Source organism: Hippocampus guttulatus, chromosome 9 (assembly GCF_054856545.1).
Source record: "Hippocampus guttulatus isolate MCC_2025c chromosome 9, RoL_Hgut_1.0, whole genome shotgun sequence".
Classification (NCBI taxonomy): domain Eukaryota; kingdom Metazoa; phylum Chordata; class Actinopteri; order Syngnathiformes; family Syngnathidae; genus Hippocampus; species Hippocampus guttulatus.
Window position 1 is genome coordinate 11132097 of NC_141269.1, and position 22249 is coordinate 11154345.

General features: G+C 41.2%; 1 protein-coding gene across 1 annotated transcript; it reads left to right on the forward strand.

Annotated features, from left to right (window-relative positions):
• Positions 1-5635: 5635 nt before the first annotated feature.
• Positions 5636-20553, forward strand: rbm20 (RNA binding motif protein 20). Its single transcript, XM_086119164.1, has 14 exons — positions 5636-5676; positions 5769-6774; positions 7566-7630; positions 8037-8140; positions 8662-8762; positions 12187-12333; positions 13594-13725; positions 13816-13895; positions 14186-14861; positions 16127-16210; positions 16303-16885; positions 17415-17480; positions 18596-18717; positions 19716-20553. The coding sequence occupies exons 1-14, from the start codon at positions 5636-5638 to the stop codon at positions 19776-19778; spliced, it is 3270 nt and encodes a 1089-aa protein (XP_085975290.1). The 3' UTR covers positions 19779-20553.
• Positions 20554-22249: the final 1696 nt, after the last annotated feature.

The window sequence follows — 22249 nt, forward strand, 5'->3', positions numbered from 1 at the left end:
TGCTTTTCTGCTGTGCTGGGCCTTTAGTGATATAAACGTTACTTTGTTATTATTTTTGTCATTTGTCTGTACAATGACTGAATCATTCATGAATCATTCATTCATTTTCCGATCTGCCTTATCCTCACAAGGGTCGCGGGGGGTGCTGAAGCCCATCCCAGTTGTCTTCGAGCAGTAGGCGGGGGACACCCTGAACCGGTTGCCAACCAATCGCAGGGCACACAGAGACAAACAACCATCCGCGCTCACACTCACACGCAGGGACAATTTAGTGTGTTCAATCAGCCTGCCATGCATGTTTTTGGAATGTGGGAGGAAACCGGAGTACCCGGAGAAAACCCACGCAGGCCCGGGAAGAACAAGCAAACTCCACACAGGGAGGCCTCTGCACTGTGAAGTCAACGTGCCCTCATTTTAAATGATAATAACAAATATACATCATGCTTAAATCTACATTTTGAAAAGATTAATGTACAACCAGCACCTACTTTTTATTCCATTGAACATTGTCAAAGTATTATAGTACACGGTGTCCACCAAAACGCTCCATAATTTCAAACAGATATAAGATATTACATCTTATATCTGTCTATCATACTTAGTAGCTGCAGATGTATGATTTCATACAGTTTTGAGTGGTATCTAGAACGACGTTAGACTTAACACTTCACCTGCGCCACTGTGGTTGCTCTGTAAACATCAGTGCAATAGTCTAGCCCTGTCAACTGCCGCTGATCAATCAGGGTGGCAGGACATCATCTGACTAAGACCTTATGCTATCAAGAATCAAATCACAAGCTGTAAATTTTAGGTGTGGTGATGTTGCAGCACTTGCCACCGCATTCCATCAATCCGTATGGCAGGTGCTCATTGAGAAAGTTCCTGACAGTGAGATCCCAGTGTGGCAGTGCGCCATCTTACTGAAAAAGGACTCACCACCAGGGGCGTTGTTAGGCATGAAGCTCTACTCGGCAATAGGCCCCCTACTCTAACCCCTTCCTCTTACACACACACGCACGCGCATCTACATGCACATACTCCCCCAACCCCACTGCTGCACTCTGTCTAAACTACTGTATAATATACAGTATTAATGACTAGTGTATGAATATATGTGGATGTTTCTCTGAGGACTCCGGTTTCCTCCCACATTCCAAAACCATGCAACGAAGGTTAAGGAAACACTCAAAATTGTCCCTAGGTGTGATCGCGAGTGTGAATGGTCATTTTCAGTCAACAGGAAGTGGCATTACAAGGCAAAATGGCCGCCCCCTGAAATGGATAAAAACGGGTGGATTTTTCTTCTTACCTGTAATTCATATTCCACAAACCCAATATTAATTAGAATGCTGTGTTAAGATAAGTGGGGGCGCATAGAACATATTGTAAAGAAAATGTTTGACTTGACTTCACCTTCAAGGTGTTCAGGACTGTAAGAATGAAACCAAACACAAGATGTCGTTAGTAGGGAATATCTGAGTGTTTGGGTATACTTCCTGAATATTGTTGATGACATGACAGCACACCCCCACCCCACGTATACATCAGTTGAGTGCACTATTTTTCCTTGCCACGTTGCATCTTTTCTAATTGTTGCCTTTGAATTTTATGTTGTCTGGGTTTTTGTTTTGTTTTTTTAATACTGGAGAATGTGTCTGTTTGTGCGTACACACTTCTTCAGTTACTATTAAAAATCTTTTGGGTTATACTGGGAGGTGCTAGTAATCCTGTACATGTAAATAGGCTGGCAAAATAGTAGCCCCACGTCTCGGTGTAAATTAGAGTAGGGTAAAAACAACCCCCCTGCCCCATCACCAAAAACAAATCTATGACGATCTCAAAAGCAATTCCCAAAACATTCACACCGATCGGTTGCAATTAATGTATTTATTGAAATGCTGTTGTTTTACCCAGAAGTTTTAATTGATGCTCATACATCATTATTTATCATAACACAATATTTGAGCATTTCACAAAGTTGGCTGCAGTGTGCCCGCATTGGCAGAGCGGGCACACTGCAGCTCATACTGTAGCTGGCACAGAATGACCCTCAGGCATCTCTGAAAATACTTTAGTCACAATGTATGCCGGTCAAGCCCCCCCCCCCTCCATCCCCTCACACAAGCTGACCACTTGTGCCTTTTCATCACATGGGCCCCCTTTGCCTGTCTGGTGGTTAATAACAGCGGCCGGCGTCGTCACTCGCATAGGCTGCGGAGTACTTGTGGTGATGTTAAGCTGGTGTACATGTCTTATCACAGGGCCGAGCGAGTCATGCGTCAGTCCCGGCTTGTGAGCAGAGGTCGACTCTGGGCAGAAAGGCAGTGTGCCGACTTATGTCACAGCTTTAATTTGGAGCCTTGCTGCACCTCCTAAAGGTTTGACTGCTTGTTCCATTGACTTGTAGGTACAAGCGCGGTGGATGTAAAGTGCTGCCTGCCGAGCGATGCTGGAGAACCGAAGCCAGGCGGGACATGCAACTATCTGTGACACTACAGCGTGTGTGATGTTGGGGTGTGTGTGGAGCATATTTCCTTGGGCTCACCGGAGGGATTTTCTGGGTTCGGAGGGGAATTTGAACTCTAATTTGTTACTTCCTCCAGTGAAGCTGTGAGGACGGATGAGGTCCAGGTGGTATTTTGTCGTGATTTTGCAGCTGTCCGTTGTCATCCTGAACGTTCTGCAAGGAAGGAAGTGTTCTCACACCTTCCTGACACTTAAGTATTCTGAAGTAGGATTTATATGTACATTAAAACGTGACCTTTTGGATATTTTAAATAGAGGCAGTATGTCTAAATGTTTTCATCGACTTGTTTTTTAATTGTAGTGAATCCTTTGAAGATGCTGTTCATTTCTCATAAATGAATGGTGTTGGTCAGTCCCTACTTTTGGTGTTATTTTAAAATTTTTATTTAATTTACAATTATTGATCAAATTGAAGAAAATGGTTTGCTCTCTTTGACGATGCAATGTTTGTTCAAACTTGTTTTTCGGTTCTCCTGAAAAATGATGATTTTGCTGGTTGAAGAATTCGGTCTGGCAAACAATATTGTTTTGTCATTTGTTTGATAATTTGTACACATGGCTGGGCATCACAATGGGTGTAAGAACCTTTGCAGATACTTTAAACACAATAATTTTCGTGGATGAGGTAAAATAGAAGTAAATCACTGTGGCGCATTGAGCTGAAAATCAACCTTCAAACATCTGACTTGCAGTACGTTGTTTTAACTTGTTGTTGTTATTTGTCAATTGGTAATAGACTAGTAAATATCAAAACTGTAACTGTGTGTGTTTCAGGATGTTGGTGGGGGGGGGGGGTTTGTTTGTAGAGAAGATGCTTGTTTTTGAATGACAAATTATGTAATTTCTAAACTTTATAAGCTAAATGGATTTGGATTTGGAAATTCTTTGCTGTCCTTCAACCGTATAATGAAGTTAACCACAGTATAATATGACTAAAATACAGTGCAATTCATCATCCTTTGATGATGTCATACGTAGACGGAAGCAATTCGGGAACTGAGGAGAAGGAATTACTAAAATCAAGTTCACATTTTTAACGTTCCTCACTTTCATACAAATGAGAAATAAATTAAGAGAAGAATTAATGGCACTTGGCAAATTCACAGAGGGAGGACTGGGTGAGCCTCTTCAAATGAACGCTTAAAGCACTGACTTTTTGCTATTATGTTCGTTATTTCATTGTAAATGTTGACTTAGTGTTCCTCCAGCCATATTATACCGAACAGCCATGACAAAGACTCGTGCAAAGCTTTCCCAAATCACATAAAGCAGGAGTGTCAAACTCATTTTTGTTGCGGGCCACTTTTGAGTTACGCCTTCCCTCGGAGGGCCGTTATGACAAAAATGTTTAATCGCATTATCACATTATAACTTTCATGGGTAAAACAAATTAGTGCAAAATCTCAATGTCATTTATTACACATAACAAATTGACATTTTGGTCCATTTTTTAGCAAGGAGCATGCGAGTTGACGGGGGGGGGGGGCGCACAAAATGATGTGGCGGGCCGGATCTGGCCCCCGGGCCTTGAGTTTGACAGCTGTGACATAAAGTTATATTTGAGGTTCCGTGGTCATTACACTTTTCCTTTTTTGCCAGGACTGGTCCCTGAACTTATGTAGGGATATCATGGAAAAGCCAAAGAAAAAGCTAAACACACATCTAAAGGTGTATCCTAGAATCTCCCAAGTTGAGCTCTCGGATGATACACTGATTTCTTGAGTGACAATGTTTTTCAGATATGTTAAAGGGGTCTTATTCTTGAAATATTTGGTGAAACTCCAAATTATACTTTTTAAGTGGTTTTGACTTTCGAGGTGCCTTTTATCTTTCAATCTGGAAATAGTTTGAAATCAGATAGTATTGTGAGTATTCTTTCAAAATGCGTAACCCCTTGCACGAGATTCCTTAACTTTATCAACAATAAATTGTTGTAAAGTGACTTTTTCATTGTTCCAGCTCACCAAAGGGTCCATACTGGTCTATTCAGGACACTCTGTTGTACTGGAAGAGGGCAACTCTTTTATTTATAGCTTCTGTGTGTCATTGGCTGGGGTGGTGTAAGGGTATCTCTCGCCATCAGCATGCACGTTCACTTACGAGTGTTTATCGTCCACTCTGCAGGCGGGAATTGCATATTGTCCAAAGTGAAATCAGTTGTCATAATTGTATGTATATATGTGATATTTGACATCTCAAAAGCATCTTTCGGTAGCGCTAAACTGGGTGTTAACAATACATCGAGTGGAACCAGAATTCCAGAGAGTGGCCATTTCAATACAAGTACAATACAACTCTATTGATAAGAGTTAGGGTAATACGTTTTTTTCAAAGGCTATTTGTCTAAAAACCTTTTGGTGGGATGGATAACCGTGGAGTCAAGAGTGGGTTATCCACAACTTAACAGATGTTGTGATAAAAAATTGAGACAACTAAGTTTAGACAGTTTGAAGCACATTTGTCCAAAAACGAAATAGCAAACCAGCTAAAGTGGGTCACAGCAATCGTAGACGACTTCCTTAAGTTTTTTCTAAGTGCTTCTTTCACAGTGCCATGTGTTGTTTGGGTATGGTGTTCCCAAACAGTAATTCTATACGGCATAAAGGAAGCTTGGAGTGAACTATATTCCAGCACATTCATTGAATTATGAAAAAAAAGCCCTGATTGAAAAAAAATAATAATAATTTGGAAAAAGATGAATTCTGTTACACCTTGTGGGAATAAAGCAACTGAATAACATTAGCAATTGTGTCGTCCTTTGAACATACACAAAACGTTACCATATATCTCGGTAGGAGATTGTCCCTCCCATGAAAATGATTTTTGTTTCAATTGTTTCATACACCTATTGGATACCGATGCTGAATTAAAAAAAATGAAGTTGCATTATAATATATATATACTGTATATATACTGTATATATTGACAGATAATTTACCAGTATTCATTCATGTACTGAAGACTGTAGGCGTCTAGAACTGGTCTTGCATTATACTAAAATCAGTTTCCTATTGGCCCATAATTATCAATACTTCATCGACAGTGTCAGCCAAATCTGAGGATTACTATCTTTGTAAAGATCTGTACCTCATGTTGATGCGGTCAATACATGTACCTAACAACTTGGCAGCAAATGTCCTTGAACACTTGGTATCCATCCTGCTTTTCATTCACATCTGAACAAGACTTTTTGAAATTAAATGAATGTAGAATAACTCTAATTGTGTTCCCTCTTCCATCAGCACTGTGCCAGTGGACAGTGCAGACAAGAAGGGAGGGAGACAGCTGTCTGGCAGTGTGCAATTGGGTGCCCAGCAGCAGAACCAGCAACTCCTCCTGAGTCCGGCCAGCCTCCAGCTTGCTCAGCTCCAGGCCCAGCTCACCCTCCATCGCCTGAAGCTGGCTCACGGAGGCAATACAGCCACCGCGGCCAGTGCTCTCAATCAGGTTCTTTCCAATGTTGCCATGGCCCAGCCCCTCTTCAATCAACTGCGGAACCCCCAAATTTGCTTTCCCACAGGGGTGCTTGGTTTCCCCACTTCAAATACTGCCTTGGGGGCTGGAGGATTCAACCAGAACCCAGGGAATGTGAAACTGAACCATCATGGTGGAGCGTCCACCGTAGGCCAACAGGGTGTGGAGTTTGGTAAAAAGTCCGTGCCCACGTACCCCTCCGATATCGACAGGCGTCTTCAGTACAACTTGGGAGGCACATCTGCAGCATCAGTCCCGACTGCTGATGGACATTATTCCGTGGTCGGCGCTCAAACAAAACAACTGAACAATGTTGCCTTCAAACAAGACTTCTATGGACAAGATATGGCCAGCCAACAAGCTGTATTCAATGTTGCTGATCCGAACATAAATCTGTATAACTGTTCCGGACAGACAGAGCAATGGAACGGACCACTGAATAATGTGAGTCACACGGTGAATGTGCCATTGGCCTCTGATGTCGCCACTGTTTGGACAACAGCTGGGCAGACGGTGCAGTCCAGAAATGAACTGTATAACCCAGAGGAGCCCACTTCTGACCACAAGTTCAAGGCCAAGAGTGGCGGTTCGTCTTTTGTCACTGACGGCATGCAGGGCTTTGGGATTTACCAACCCCTGCATGGAAGCGAAGAAACGTTGTGTTCTGGTACCAGAACACTTCAGCCTTACCAAGTTAATGACTACCATGCTGTCACACCCACTCAACTGCCACACCAGTGCAGCATCTGCGACAAGAAAGTCTACAACCTCAAGGTCAGTTGTATGTTAAATTGCAATGACAAAATTAATTACATTATTGCCAAAATGGTGGACAGTTTTCCTCAATGACTATAGGGAAAATGAATGACCTCTTTTAATGGGATGGGACTCATGGGAGGATTCCTTTTTGAATGCTCTGGACCCCTGTTCCACGCAAGTGCCTTATTAAGCAGAATAATGATGCCCATTGCAGTCGTTTGTGTGGTTGTCGCTCATCTTCCACTTTGTTCTCTAGATCAGTGTTTCTAAATGTTTATTGAGCCAAGCCACATATATGACAAAAGCAAAAAAAAAATCTTAAGGTGCACCACCAAACAAAAATGTCACAAAAACTACATTCTATCCATTGTGGAATAATGAGGATCGTGTCTCAATGTACTCAATATGAAATCCAGATCATCTAACATCCTGTTGGAAGACTAGCAACAATTGGATTCACAGGTTGTCCATATATACATTGTCCATTGTGTGAAGTGAGACTAGATTCAAATTTTGCTACCAGTTTAAAAACTGCAAATTTTCCATTTAAGGTACAATCGCAAATCAATTCCACACAATCGATTAAGAATTTTTCTTTATTTTCTGCTCATCCCTCAAGTTATACACAGATACATGCGCAGGAGGGCTCATATGAACATTTCCTGACGTGTAGTCACAAGACAAGACCCCATACTCTGAGCTTTTTAATTGCCCGTAGCTTGTACGCAAGAGGGAAAGCTTCTGGTGTTCGATGTCAAGACTTCATGCCTGTTGACTTGTATTTGTGTATGCACGTGTATTTTCAGGACTGGGACCAGCACGTAAAGGGAAAACTACACCTTCAGAACCGAGTGTTATACACCAATGAAGGGTGAGTGTTGAAATCAGTGTGAATTTTTAAACTACCCCTGTAATAGCATCAAGTACTGTATACTGATGCCAAGAAACAAAGCCAGTGACTAACTCTGGGCTGCCTTGTCAGGAATGGTCCCAACATTGCAAATTTCTCCATTATGAGACAATAAAGGGTTTCTTATCTTATCTTAAAAATATGATGGGCGCATGGAACCTTGGTGATTAAAAATATATATACATTGTTCTAGCACGATATTGGCCTGTTCGGAACTGATGTATCGCTTTGCATATTCATTTCATTTTGTTTGCTGCTACATAGCAAGATAGTTTACAGCTATCTTGATGTTTCCCTGAATATGAGGACTGTCTTAAGGTACGAGGGCAAAGACATGTAAAATGAGCCATGTGCTTGATTGTTCCAGCGCGGCAGTGGTATCAACGGGAGCTGCTCACTTCACTCTTGGTCGGCCCTCAGGTGGCGCTCTCAATGGAGGGGACTCAATGAACTGCACTTCTGCAGGTCAAGGTACGTTACCGGACTCAATAGCATGGGCGACACAAGCAGGCCTGTCAGTGTGCAGTTTTTCACATGATGGCAATATGTAAATGAGAGTAATTGAGGGAGCTGACAGAGTGAGGAAACATGCAATTATAAATATATACAGGGCATTGCTGTGTCTAAATTTAAAAATATGGTCCAATCTCCTCCCACATGCCTCCTATACAGTATAGTAGTGTCTAATTACTCAGTGTGGCAAGACCAATGTTAAACAGTACTGATTCAAAATTAAATTAATAACATTTGTGGTTACAATGGCGTATTATTTTTCTTTAGAATGCTTGGAGGGATTCGTTTTCAACAACATTGTATCGATTTTCTTAAATCCTACCTCAGTGATGTTAACAGAATCTCATACTCAAAATACTGTACATACAACCATGTAACAGTATTGCAATCTTATTACACTGTGTGGCAAAAGTTAGTATTATCAAATCAGTATTTTTTACAATTGCCCATTTTACATGTCGGAAATTGTTTCCACACAGATGTTTCCTCAGGGGTCAACACCTCATACTTGCCAGCTGCAGCCATGAAGAATTACTCTTTGCCCAGCACGGGATTTACGTCACCCCAGACAGAGTCACAGGTCTGACAAATGTGTTTTTTTTTTCCACATTCAAGTACTGATGGGGTCATCCATCCATTTTCCGATCCGCTTTATCTTCACAAGGGTTGTGGGGGTTGCTGTAGCCTATCCCAGCTGACTTTGGGTAGCAGGCAGGAGACACCCTGAACCGGTTGCCAGCCAATCACAGGGCACACAGAGACGAAGAACCATCCGCGCTCACACTCACACCTAGGGACAATTTTGAGTGTTCAATCAGCCTGCCATGCCTGTTTTTGGAATGTGGGAGGAAACCGGAATACCCGGGAAAACCCACACATGCATGGGGAGAACATGCAAACTCCACACAGGAAGGAGCTGGGATCGAACCCACATCCTCTACACTGTGTGGTCAACGTGCTAACCACTTGACCACAGGGGTTGCTACTGTACCCCTATAAATAAAAATATGTTGTTACTGGTTACAACAAAGCATCAGCTGTTATCTTACAACTAATCATGTTTATAGGCAGCCACAGCCACCGGCCAGGTTTCAGTTACATGAATGTAAGTGTATGCTCAAATTTCGTCTCTTAATAGCTGGGTCTTTTTCTTGATATCTTTTTTAGTTCTTAAAGCTTACCCCTTGAAAAAACAAAGTATGATTCTGCAACCTGTGTATTTTGAGTCACAAAGAGGACAAGAATCATTTGATGGCAGCTGATAGATTACACAGATGTAGATTTTCTTTTATCTATTCATTTGTGTATTTTCTGTACATTATTATCAATTACAGATGCATAACAAAAACACAACTAGTTTACAAATCCTGACAATTACCAATTAACTATTTATAGGTAATTCTACATGAGCTAAAGTTAGTGTCTATAAACACACCTGTCTGAGTAGAACAGGTGGAATTTTATGACGTTAAAGCCAAGCCGTTGTTCACTTTTTATACACTGTACATGTCCACGGTGAAAGGCAAAGAAACACGCCGTATCTACAAACAATGGAATCAGAAAGAAATGATGAATAAATGCAAATCACCAATCAGAATGAAGTAACTGCTACTTGAAACATTCGACTAAAACACAGGGTGCTGTACACATACATATGTGCATGCATTGGAAATTTCCCCAGTGTGGGACAAATAAAGGATATCTTATGTGTATAGAAGTCCGCCTTGCACTAAAACGGTAGTTTCAGGGAATGAGAAAACAAAAACAATAAACACAGGATTACAATGAATACTGTTAGCAGTACAGGCCTGACAAACCCCAGGCAGCTGTGTCAGGCTACACATCGAGTAGAGCCCAGTAAGGTGATCCCAGGGATCAGCGTGCATGGGCTGTGGAACGTTGTGACGAGGAGGAACTGTGAAAGTAAGCAGACCAACTCCTTTGGACCGTCAAACATGAATACTGCTTTGTACAAACAAACAGGCATGTCCTATGGATAGATTCCTGTCACTCAGCACCATGTTAAATTGTTGTAAAGGCGACCGGAGTTGAATTTTAATGCATTTAGTTTTTTCTCAGAAAAATGCCAAATGCTGAACTAAAAGATAACACAAGAAGTTAAAATTAAATGGGAAGAGAAACATTGTGGTAGTGTTTGGAATGAGAGTGGCTGGAAAATAAAGCAGCGCAGATCTTCCCTCACTTCCACTTGGCACCTTGAGCCCCGTCCATCGCTCCAGTCCTTTTACGCAAATATTTTCACTAAAGTGAACCCCTGTGTACTACAACATAACACATAAAAACAATAACTCGCTCGATTTTAACTTGAATGACAGTTGACAAAGGCCCGATGCGGTAATTTGGGTTGCCAGTGTGCTGGATTTTGAATTTGAGCCTGTTCACTTAATGCAGCTTCCTGGATAATGTTCTTCTTTGATTGTAAAGTAAAACATTTTGGGTTGTCCTCATTTCTGTAACTTTGATTCTAAGCTTTTTTATTCACAATTTTAAGTCATGTCTTGCTAGTTTGTGGTCTCAGCTACTGTTCATAGCCCGAGTCACCCTCAGCGGGATCTCAGTTCTGCGGTCGAACCGCAGGGGCTTTCACAAGCACACGACATTTGCAGGTCAAAAGCTAGTAAAGTCCATGGAGCAACGACCAAGATTTTTCCTTACTTGAACATTCAGCGACCATTAACAGTCTATAATGGGATCTGTTTATTGAGCCCAGTGTATATTGACCTTTATGTGCTCAGATGGTGGCAGTGGCACTGGCATGGGGCTGTTAATAGAATTATCGCTCTTGTAACTTTCAAACTGCCAAAGTCATCTTGCGGGCCAGAAACCATTAAGTTGTCACCTTAATGAAGACTTTCCACTGTTCGACACTACTTTGTAGAAGTAATGATAAAATGCTGACACTGCACTTATTTTCAAACAGGGTTTGTAAGTTTGTGAGTTTAAAATTATTTTAAAAAAACTTTGAGGACAACAGGTAGAAGCATACACATGGCTTTTAGCTTCTGTGGCCTGTGGAGGCAAAATTAGCTATTAATGGCTGAACAGACAGGTGAGCAAAATGAAAACAGCTTCTGACCAGCCAAACATAGTACCCCGTGTCGTGCACAGACGCCGGCCAGACAGCCAAGAAGCTTTGTGCCCGCTATAGACCGTGTTTGGTTCCGCCGGTCGGACAGCCAGGAGCACCGTGTTAGTATATTCCGGTATACAGATAAACTAAATCTACATCAGGAATTTATGAATACATATTTTTTTGTGGTCTATTAAGTATCAAATTCACCAAATGAATGTGACCATGATAAGCATTGCAATAAAAATAGTGCCAAATATACAACACCCCGAAGCATTACATTTGCTGCTATGTTTATTGAAGTCCGACCCGTGTCTCATAATGAAAAGGGATGTTCAAAATGCAATTAAATGTGGGTCAGTATACTTTGTACGATCAAATGTTTGACAAGTGTGTAAATCTAAATGCTAAAAACCTTCTTCCTGCCACGGTTCTACGGCTGCTATTAATAGAAGCAGCTGGATCAAAGACACGCTGTGTGATAGTGTTGCACTGATGATGGGCAGAATCGTTTTCTGCCGCAACCTCCACCACACCGCTACATAGATTATTCCGACATATCATTCTATGATATGTTTCATCAGCTGTCATTTTTATGATTCCTTTTTTTTTCCTGGTGATTGACAAGGACTAATCACATGGTTGTGCGTGTAAGGTCAGTTTGGAACACCTGCTTACGTTACCAATGATGGTAACTTCACACTCTCTGGAGGCCCTTCGGGAAATTCTCATTACACACTGAAGAGAAATGTCAGAGTCAGGCTGCCGTGCAACTATATCACACCCCCAAGCAGTTGGGGTTTCATGACCCTGCTCAAGGGCGCCCTGCTCCAATTGCCAAATCAAAGAGCAAGCCGTTGCTGCCAATTCTTTGTTTTCTCAGATGCTGATGTTCTCCTTGTAATATTTGCAGCCATTTCCGCCAAGAAAGGCCACGGCGGGCCGTGTTGTTCACATCTGCAACCTCCCTGAAGGCAGTTGTACCGAGAATGATGTCATCAATCTGGGACTGCCCTTTGGCAAAGTTACCAATTACATCTTGATGCGCTCAACTCATCAGGTATCAGAACAGATTTTTTAAATTTTATTTTTCGCCACTGATACATTTTGATTGGTCTCTGCTTAGTAATGTTATTGCACGTGCTATTAGAAATTTATTTTCGACAAGATGTTGAAGTGTTACAAGTAGGAATGCGCATCCAGAACATCATTTGCGCAGTCCACAGCAAAACCTATCTGCAACAAAACGTCGCTCACTGTGGCATAGTCATGTGGGAACACAAAAGTTCCTGAAGAAAAGATTAAAAGAAATAAAACTCAGGTGGAATGAAGCGGTGTTGTTCTACGTTTGACTAATGAAGCAGTAAATTTTCTCCACAAAGAGGAGACCCTATTTTTATACTGAACAAAAATGTGAATGCAACACTTTTTTAGCTCCCATCTTTCATGGTTCGAACTCAAACATACAGGTGTTTTTTGGTGAACATAAAATACCTTTTTCTCACAAGGGGCTAAAAAACAAAACAGTATCTGGTGTGACCATCATTTGCCTCGCGCAGTGTAACACATTTATTACACACTTGTGCCTTTGGCAGGCCACAATAAAAGGCCACTCTAAAATATTTCTAGACTGAGGGGGTTGGAAAGCCAGTCAGTACCTGGTGTGACCGCAATTGTTTCACACATTGCAATACATCTCCTTGGAATAGACACGGTCAGGTTTGTCGGTTGTGGCCTATGGATTGTTGGTTAACTCATCTTCAATGGCTGTGTTAAGTTGCTGGATATTGGCAAGAACTGGAACACGTTGTGGCATGCACGGCTCCAGAATGATCCCAAACTGGTGAATGCTCTCCATGCAAGACCTGGCATGTGTTCAAGATGGGCTTGTGCACTACATGCTGCAGCATGAGGCGATGGTCAAGGATGAATGGCACATGTGTTCAGTTCAAACAAAGATTTGTTGCACCGAGTGAGGCAAATGGTGGTTACTGACTAGTTTCCTATCTTAAAACTGCCACCAAAATTCAAATGCAAGCTTCCTTGTTAATATTAATGAAATATGTCATTTTAAAATTCAACTGCTGAGTGAATTGTTTTTATAAAAAGATAATCCGCTGTCTTCGGGCGAGAGGCAGAGTACACCGTGAACTGGTCTGGACATACAACCTTTCACACTTGCAGACAATTTAAAGTCACAACATGAACCTACCGTTCATGTTTTGGGAATGTGGGAGGAAACAGGACTGCATTTGAATATGATATAGAAAATTACACAACAGTTGAGTTTGAGATTTGTTTTTATGCTCTCCCCAATCAGGCCTTTCTGGAGATGGCCTATGTGGAGGCAGCTAAAGCCATGGTTCAGTATTATCAACTGACTCCAGCCATGATAAACAACCAGAAACTTCTCATTCGAATGTCCAAAAGATACCAGGAGCTACAACTTAAGGTAAGATTTGAGAAAAACCTGTATGCATCGTGTTCAAATTTACCCCCCAAAAAATGTGATTTACTAAATTCAAATCTCTTATTTATATAGAAACCGGGTAAAGATGTTCAGGCAATCATCCAAGATATTGCATCCCATTGGGAAAGAGATGAAATGCAAGAACCTCAGCAGTAAGAAAACGTTTTATCTTTCCGCAACATGAAAAACATGTCAGATTATTGAAATGTAACTTCATCCCTGTTTTCAACAGTTTGTTAGTCTGTTTGGCCCAAAATTTCCCCGTACCTGACAGCGGCAAGGTTATACATAAAGTACATAATGTCTGAGGTCAAAAAAGCGTCCCCCCCCCTCCCCCTTCCCCACCCCAAATAAAAAAAAGTTATTCTTTAGAGTGGAACCTCTGTGGAATGTCACAACACAGATTTAGATTTAATTTAATTTACCTATCACCTTCCTCCAGCTACATGACAGACAGAGCTCGCTCCCGCAGCCCCGTCAGAAGCTCCCTCAGCCCTCACTCACACAGTCCCAGTTTCACATCATGTAGCTCAGCCCACAGCCCCCAGGCGGCCCCCTGCATGGCTCAGGAGAGAGGCACCAATGGTCTGGGCCTACGCCGAGGTTCTTGGGACTGGTCTTCACACCATAGACGAGGTGAGGGTGACATGGAGAGGGATGAACCCTCCCGGCGGAATGGCTGCAGCACGGACGGCGACCGCCCCAACGAACGACCATCAGACCGGCGGAAAGCCTATGGGAAAACCTCGGATTATGTCATCTCCAGGTCGGCAGACGAGAGAGGATTTGATAAAGGGATGCCTGGAAACAGAGACTTCCCACAAGGCAGTCCTCAAGGCAAGTCCTTCAACTCCTACCGGAGCATTGAGGAAAGCTTTTACATGAAGTCAGACAAAGTGTGCAGATCTCCATACCAAAGACACGACAGCAAGTCAAGGAGGAGGAATGGCAGTGACCACAGCAGGCATTCGAGGCATGTGGAGAGCAAGATGATCGATGACCCACACCGCAGAACTCCAGAAGATAAGAAGCCGCGTTCACCCAGCAGGGGGAGAAGTAGGAAGCCAAACAAGAGGTGCATCCCTACAGAGAAACATGACAGCCCCACTAGAAATACTGTGAGTAGCAAATACGCCTAGATTACAGTCAACCACGGTGTATCTTGGGGGATGAGTTCCAGACCCGCAATATGTGAAACTAAACACACACTTTTTGAAGTATCCCTTCACCCTCGTTCTCACTCTCTCATCACCACTTTGCCAAAATAAGAGGCAGAGCTAACTTGCTTCAAGCTGTTTGTCGCTCCTAGTTGAAGTTTACTAAAAAATTGACACACAAACCAAAAAAGAATTAAGTATTGTATCTTTTGAGTTAGCAACACCAAAATGTTATACCGTACCACATAACTTTGTTCCATGAAACTGCTAGCTTAATATTGTACTAACATACGATGTAATGCAAAACGTCAAAACTAACCAAAATGGGCATAATTTTTACAGTGCGTATAAACTTTCAAACAACTGCTACAATGAAACTGCTAGCATAATACTAACATAGAATGCAATGCAAAAACACCAAAACTAACCAAAATGCGGATACGTTTTACATTAAGTATAAACTTTCAAGCAACTGCTACCTTAACACACACGGATACGCAACACATACAAGATATGATGGCATACAATAATATTAACAAGCATACGCGTTTTTTTGACCCAATCCACTTGCTGGGTAGCTGCGGATTTTGAGCAGATTTGGTTACTTTTACCCAACGTTGGGCTGATTATTTTGACCCAACAGATCGAGTTGAAAATTGGATTTGTGTGGCTGAAGAGCTGAAGCTGGTCGTCATTTGGGACAGTGTTGAAGTCAATTCAAAATAACATTTTTAGAGAATGTTGCATGGCAACCCGGTGGCTCAGTGGGTGACATTGCTGAATTCAGGGACAAGTTGCTGCTTCTTCTTCGAAAATATTAGTAATAAAATTAATATTATTTTGAACCACAGCTGTACTGATAACCTGGTAACCTATTCATTAGTATGAACAGTTTTTACCCCTTGTTGGGCCTAAGACCTGACCATAAAAATCTAATCAGATTAGTTAGGGACCTTCTCTGCCTCTCGGCTTGCTGTTAATTATACCCCATATCCCTTCCAGTAACCCTGAGTGCTGCCCGGTATGTTGCGGCACAACGTCATACTACAATGAAGGCACGCATCTCTTAATCAGGACTTGCCTTTATACTGCACTGTAAAAAACAATTGCTCGAAAATCTGAAGTGTAGCAAGGGCGCGAACAATAAACTACAGTACAGCGGGAAACACTGTAATTGAATTACATTCACCATATTTTTGTAGATACTAATTCACTTTCCTTTGTAGGATGGCCAATCTAAAGAACATGTCTCACCTCCGGGCAACAACAAGTCAAAAGATGCTGCTGAATGTTTTGAGAAAAAGGACATTGTAAGTAACAAGAAGAAGACAAAATAGAAGGCAACATCTGCAAACGTGCTTAGCTGTGTATTAAAATGTTTTTTTCTTGATTACTTTGCAAGGAGAAGGGGTTGGAAAGTGGAGAAAACACGGATGACGAGTGTTGTTATCCCAAGAACATGGAGGAATTTCTTACAGTTGATGAAGTGGGAGAAGACGACGATTTCATTATCGAGCCGGACCTTCCTGAGCTGGAAGAGGATGCGATCTGTCCTCAAGTGTCTGCAGAGGAACAAACACAAACAATGGCGGAGACTTTACCATCACCGTCAGTCCTTCTGGAAGAGCAGGCGACGTCTATTAACAAATCTGTGTCGGAAGTGAAATGGGAGGGCGCTGAAGTTCCACAAACATCTGGAACTGAGAAAGCAGTTTTGACTGAGACAAGTGTGGAGGAACAAAAGAAGAGTCCTGTGACTTCTGAGTCACCCACGATGAACCTAAGTGAATTTCCCAATGAGGAATTTAAGGCAGCGTTGGAGGAGACGAGTACAGAAGACAAAGTTCCTGACACTGGGCCCTTAGAAGAAGAGCCAGTCAAGAATCACATTCAAATATCAGAGTACAGCAAGGTCCAGGATGTAGTACAGATCACCGATGCCAGCTCTAATGTCACTCAACACAAGGACAGCATTCTTAAAAAAGGTACTTTACACCAGAGGTATTTTCAATGTTCCATTTTCTTTCTTTTTTTCCCCAGATCATACTAGCAACTTTGCTTGAAAGTTCCACCTGCCCTCGTTTTTTTTCCACCAACACATTATGTTTTCATACTGATAATAACAATTATAATATTATACCATATGCAATATATTTAGTACTATGTAGGAACTAAGAATTGAGCAACAGGTGTAATCTTATAATATCGCACAACCTTTTTATAGATCAAATTTACAAACAAACAAACACAAAGAAAATATCTCAAAGCCTGATGTGTTTTTGAAATCGGCAAATAAATTTAGGGACACACAAAGCCCTCTCTGATTTAAAATGTGTTGGTTGATCGGTGATACCAACCCATCATAAAATTGTCAAAGACTGTAGAAACAAAGTTGCACATAAACTAACCTATAGTGAGGAAAACATAAATTTAGTGCCACCAAGAAATTCATGTTAATCGTTATTGTAAAATATTTTGTATCTATTTACCTTTTTCCTAATTTCCTTTTGGCAGATATTGAAGTGCCCTCATCATCTATTGAACAAGAGAAAGTCGTTATTGAACATATCATCCCTTTAGGTAAGCTCGATACATTTTCTTGCACTTCTGTTGCAGTGAGATGGAAATTGAAAAAAAAATCGTTAAGGTTCTCCAGTTGTATCCAAAAGAGAAAATATCCATCTGTCCCTTCCACAGTTCATCATTCTTCTAGCAGCATTGAGATCTCAAACATTAGCGTCTGCTGTCTTGGTGTGAACGTTAAAGCGTTATCGTGTACACAGCTAATAATGGCACCGACAACCTATTGCATTAGCACTCTAATTGACGGGAATTGGCTGGCCACTTGCTGACCTATTTCTGTGATCTGTTTGTGAACTGCACCCCCGAGACATGAGTATTTATATTATTATTAGCACTGGAATGGCATGGCCCAGCACATGCTGCATGGGGACTTACATAAGCCGCTGCTGCGTGGTAACAATAGATCACAGACACGAGAGCTGTCTGCCATGAGTAATGGGGTTATTTTGGTTGTCTGATGCCTCGACAATCTGTGTTTCTCTCCGGAACAAACTCAGCACAACTGAAATTGGCCAGTTTTCATACGAAAGGCAACGTCATATGTCACTGTGTAGGTTTTGTTGCTTGTCTCCAACAACGTATTTTAGTGTTCCAATCATTGCCACACAGACTAAGACTTAAAAAGCAGCGTAGCCTTTTCAATATCTAAATTGTCACTAGGTGTTAATGTGAGTCGGAATGATTGCATCTGCGCTCTGTGATTGATGGACAACCGATCAGCTGAGATGGGCCCCAGCTCATTCACAACCCGACTGAGGAAAAGCACTATCAACATTGGATGGATGGATCTGCCAGCTTCCTCCAGTATTCCAAACAGATGAAAGATTAAATTGTGCGAGTGTGAATTATTATTTATATGTGCCCTTTGACCAAGTGACAGCCACCCGCTCTAAAGTCATTGTGACAGAGTATCAAGGGGTCTTGGAATACTGCATCCATCTGAAAATGGCGGAGAAGTCACAGGTATCCAAATCTTCCCCCAAATGTAGGTAGGCGTGGCCAGAGAGTGGCATGAGCCTGACCACCCTTGGCCACCTCATAGCTCCACCCCTAAATGTTTGTCAATAGTTCCCTTTAAAATGGTAACCTACATGTTGTTTATTGCTTTGCAGGGGTGGAGTTCATTGAGCCAAGGACTGGTTTCTACTGTAAACTTTGTGAGCTGTTCTACACTAGCGAGGAAACTGCAAAGATGAGCCACTGTCGCAGCACTGTGCACTACAGGAACCTACAGGTGTGTGCTGCCAATGTCCTCGATCTCATTACCGTCATATTTGTGTGAGCGTGTATGCACACAAACATTATATTCCTGTTTGTGTGCATTTGTATTAAGCGTCATTACCGCTACTGTTTAAATTCTGCTTGTTTTGTGCTTCTCCGTTGGAAAATGATCTTGATGAAACAAGTGCAACACAAATGAAAGCCAAACATTTCATCACATGATGAAGGATGCAAATGCGATGATTTCTCACATAAACATAAGCAAAATCAAGTATCATACAGTGTAATAAACAATATCACACACACATAAAATAGAGTCCCTATAAATTTCTCAAAATACACAAATAATGGTTCAAGGCACACAAAAAAAGACCAGTTAGGATCGTGTGAGGATGAGTCAAAAATTTTTAATTGAACCGTTTTTTAATATTCTATACAGTTCAATATCAAATGTAGACATTATCACTGTTCACACTTATTTGCCCCAGCGGCATTTCTTTTCTTTAAAATGAATGGGACAAAATGATACTAAAAGTTAACAAGTGTCTCTTTTCATATTTTCCAATTCGGTGAGATACAATATTTGTATATACACACCCAATGTACGCATAAACACAAATATTTCTTGTTGCCTTGATCCATAACCGTTGTGTGTTACATTATTGTCCATTCAACAGCAAGCCGTGTCACATTTCTCTGTTGGCGGGCAGCACAGCTGACGCAAGAAATTCAATGTGTGACATTCCGTGAAAAAAAAAAGTTCTTCACACTTGTGCTGTCCGTCAAAGCTGCATGTGGTCCCTGTGTTATGTATATAGATATTTAATGGTTTACATTTATTCCAATATTATTACCCATGAGTTGAAATGAGGTTTCATAGCAGGGTTGTCTTATTTCTGTTTCGTAAAAGAAGTCCAGTGAATCAAAATAATATTTCAAACATTCTGAATCGGAATTTGACAGAACGTTATTTGTAATCTTTTTTTGTTACTTTTTCCTCCGCTAATGCAGAAATACCTGTCCCAGCTGGCACATGAGAGCCTAAACCTTGCTGAATTTTCAAGCACCCAGTGACATCTTGTCCTCTTACCTCTTTACAGCAACCGCCCTAGTAGGATTTCTGGAGGCATTAAAAAAAATAAAAATATGGATATCTGCTCTTGTCATAGGCTACTGGAATAATAATTGGCTATCTGGAATGGTGATGAGAATTTGGTTCAAATTTGTACATACTCTAATGTATAGCAGTGGTATTTATTAGTTTTATTCTTGTACTTAAAGCTATGTATTATTTAATTTCAATGTTGGCACACTTGACAAGTTGAACTGCTATGAAGACAGAATTTGTCTTCCAGGTTGGTCTTTGAATTGTCCGAATAACAATCATGGATTACATTATTATGACAACTATGTAGTGGTTTAAATGATGCCAATTAATGTTTTTTCTCAGTTAATGCTGAGACGGATTATCAGGTTCATTGTATTTGTTGAGTTTCCAACTCAGTGTGTATTACTTGCAATTTATTGACAACTGGAGTCTATAAAGTTTTTCTTTAACTTGGGTCTCGTGTGCACTACAGTTGTCTTTCAGGTAAAAATCACTTTATGTGTAAGAATAATGATGCAATGGCTTTGCAAACCATCTCTGCTGTGTATAAATGTCCCTTAAAATGTCAACCCCTCACAGTGCCAGCCTCATGGGCTTAATTTAATGCCTTGACATTTTAAATATGATATGTTAAACTGGACCATGTACAGTAGTAAAATTTCCAACATACATAACTATTGCTTGTTTCAAAGCCAAATGTATTTTCTACACAATGAAACCTTATCCTTGATCTTAATGTTGTTTTGGCAAATCTAATGTTCATGTGAATAAATACTTAATTGATGTTTTTTTTTTTTGCTGTTGTTGTTTTTGAATCTTCCTTCACGTACAAACCTGGTATGTTGTAATTGTTAAGCGTGGCTACCTTACCTGCTACATTATGTCATTACAGGATACATCCGACACATGAGCCCATTCATCAGCTTCACCTATTTTTAGAACCTGCTCATGAACGTTATTGTTGTAAAAGTGCGCCCCCAGGTGTTGAGGTACAATAATTCAAAGTTGGGTGAAAACTCATTTGGGTTGTACGATACAAAATTGAATTGAGCATTGGTGTCTTTTATCACAATATACGACTGCTTTATTAGACGAAATAAACACATCGTTTTCATCAACAAAACAGTGACTGTTGCGGCAGACGATCAAAATATTGAGTGGCAATGAAGAAGACCATTTATACGATCACAAGCTGCTACACTACAACTGATTAACACTTGAACGACATCTTTTAGGTCACCATCCTTTTTGAAATTGACAGCTTCTTCTTGGTGCTGATACATGCGACGGCTACCAGTTTGATACACTTTTGTAAATATTCATTCGCTCAAATTACCTTTGAGTATATATTCATTCATTTTCCGAACCGCTTTATCCTCACGAGGGTCGCGGGGGGCGCTGGAGCCTATCCCAGCTGTCTTCGGGCAGTAGGCAGAGGACACCCTGAACCGGTTGCCAGCCAATCACAGGGCACACAGAGACGAACAACCATCCGCGCTCACACTCACACCTAGGGACAATTTGGAGTGTTTAATTAGCCTGCTATGCATGTTTTTGGAATGTGGGAGGAAACCGGAGCACCCGGAGAAAACCCATGCAGGCCCGGGGCGTATATTGTAGCTGATAATTATTATTTATCAATGAATAATATTAATCTATGTGAAGGTCGTGTTAATGATTGCGCACAATAACGACCACGGACCAACAAAGATAGAAAGGAAATATCAATCTGCAAAACTTGATCGTCTCTGCAAGTGTTTTCCAGGAATTTGCAGGCGGGGTTTTGGGTGATCTGGCACCTGCTGCGCTTCCCCTTCCATTTTCTGGCATATGCATAGGTGTGAAAACCTCTCTGTGTTCTTTCAACGATAAAATATAAGTCAGCCAAAAAATAAAAGAGTTTGGATAAGACGAATTTATGAAAAAAGAGCGTTTGACTTCGCAAGTGTGTGAATGAGCGAGAGAGGGGAGGGCAATTTGAGCCGAACACAATTTATGGCGCGTACATTGGGTGGACACTGTTTATAATGATGATGGGACCCTGCTGACTTTGAAGATCGAAAAAAGGTATTTGGGCAATCGGCACGCTTGGCAAAATCCTGACAACGATCCTGATTATTTGAATCTGGTGTATTAGAGGAGGGAAACATCTAAAACATGCAGAATAGGTGCCCTCGAGGACCGGAGTTGGCGACTTTTGTGCTAGACAAAGTAACACCACTTTTTCCAGATTGTAATACAGTAATGCAGTTTGATTAACAGTTGACAATTGAGGGATGGTTTCTGGGCATTCAGATGACAGGACCACAAGAATTTGAAGCCTCACGTTATAAACTTGCCAATTTTTCCAGTCACTTTAATTTGCCAGGGTTGTCAACACTTTTCTCTGCGGTGTGTCAAATTTAAAATATATATTTAGTTTTACTTTACAGGGACT

Coding starts and splice junctions, on each gene's coding strand:
- rbm20 (XM_086119164.1), top strand. CDS start 5,636: ATGTACCTAACAACTTGGCAGCAAATGTCCTTGAACACTTG. Junction 5,677..5,768: donor CAAATGTCCTTGAACACTTG/GTATCCATCCTG, acceptor CTCTTCCATCAG/CACTGTGCCAGTGGACAGTG. Junction 18,718..19,715: donor TGCACTACAGGAACCTACAG/GTGTGTGCTGCC, acceptor CCGCTAATGCAG/AAATACCTGTCCCAGCTGGC.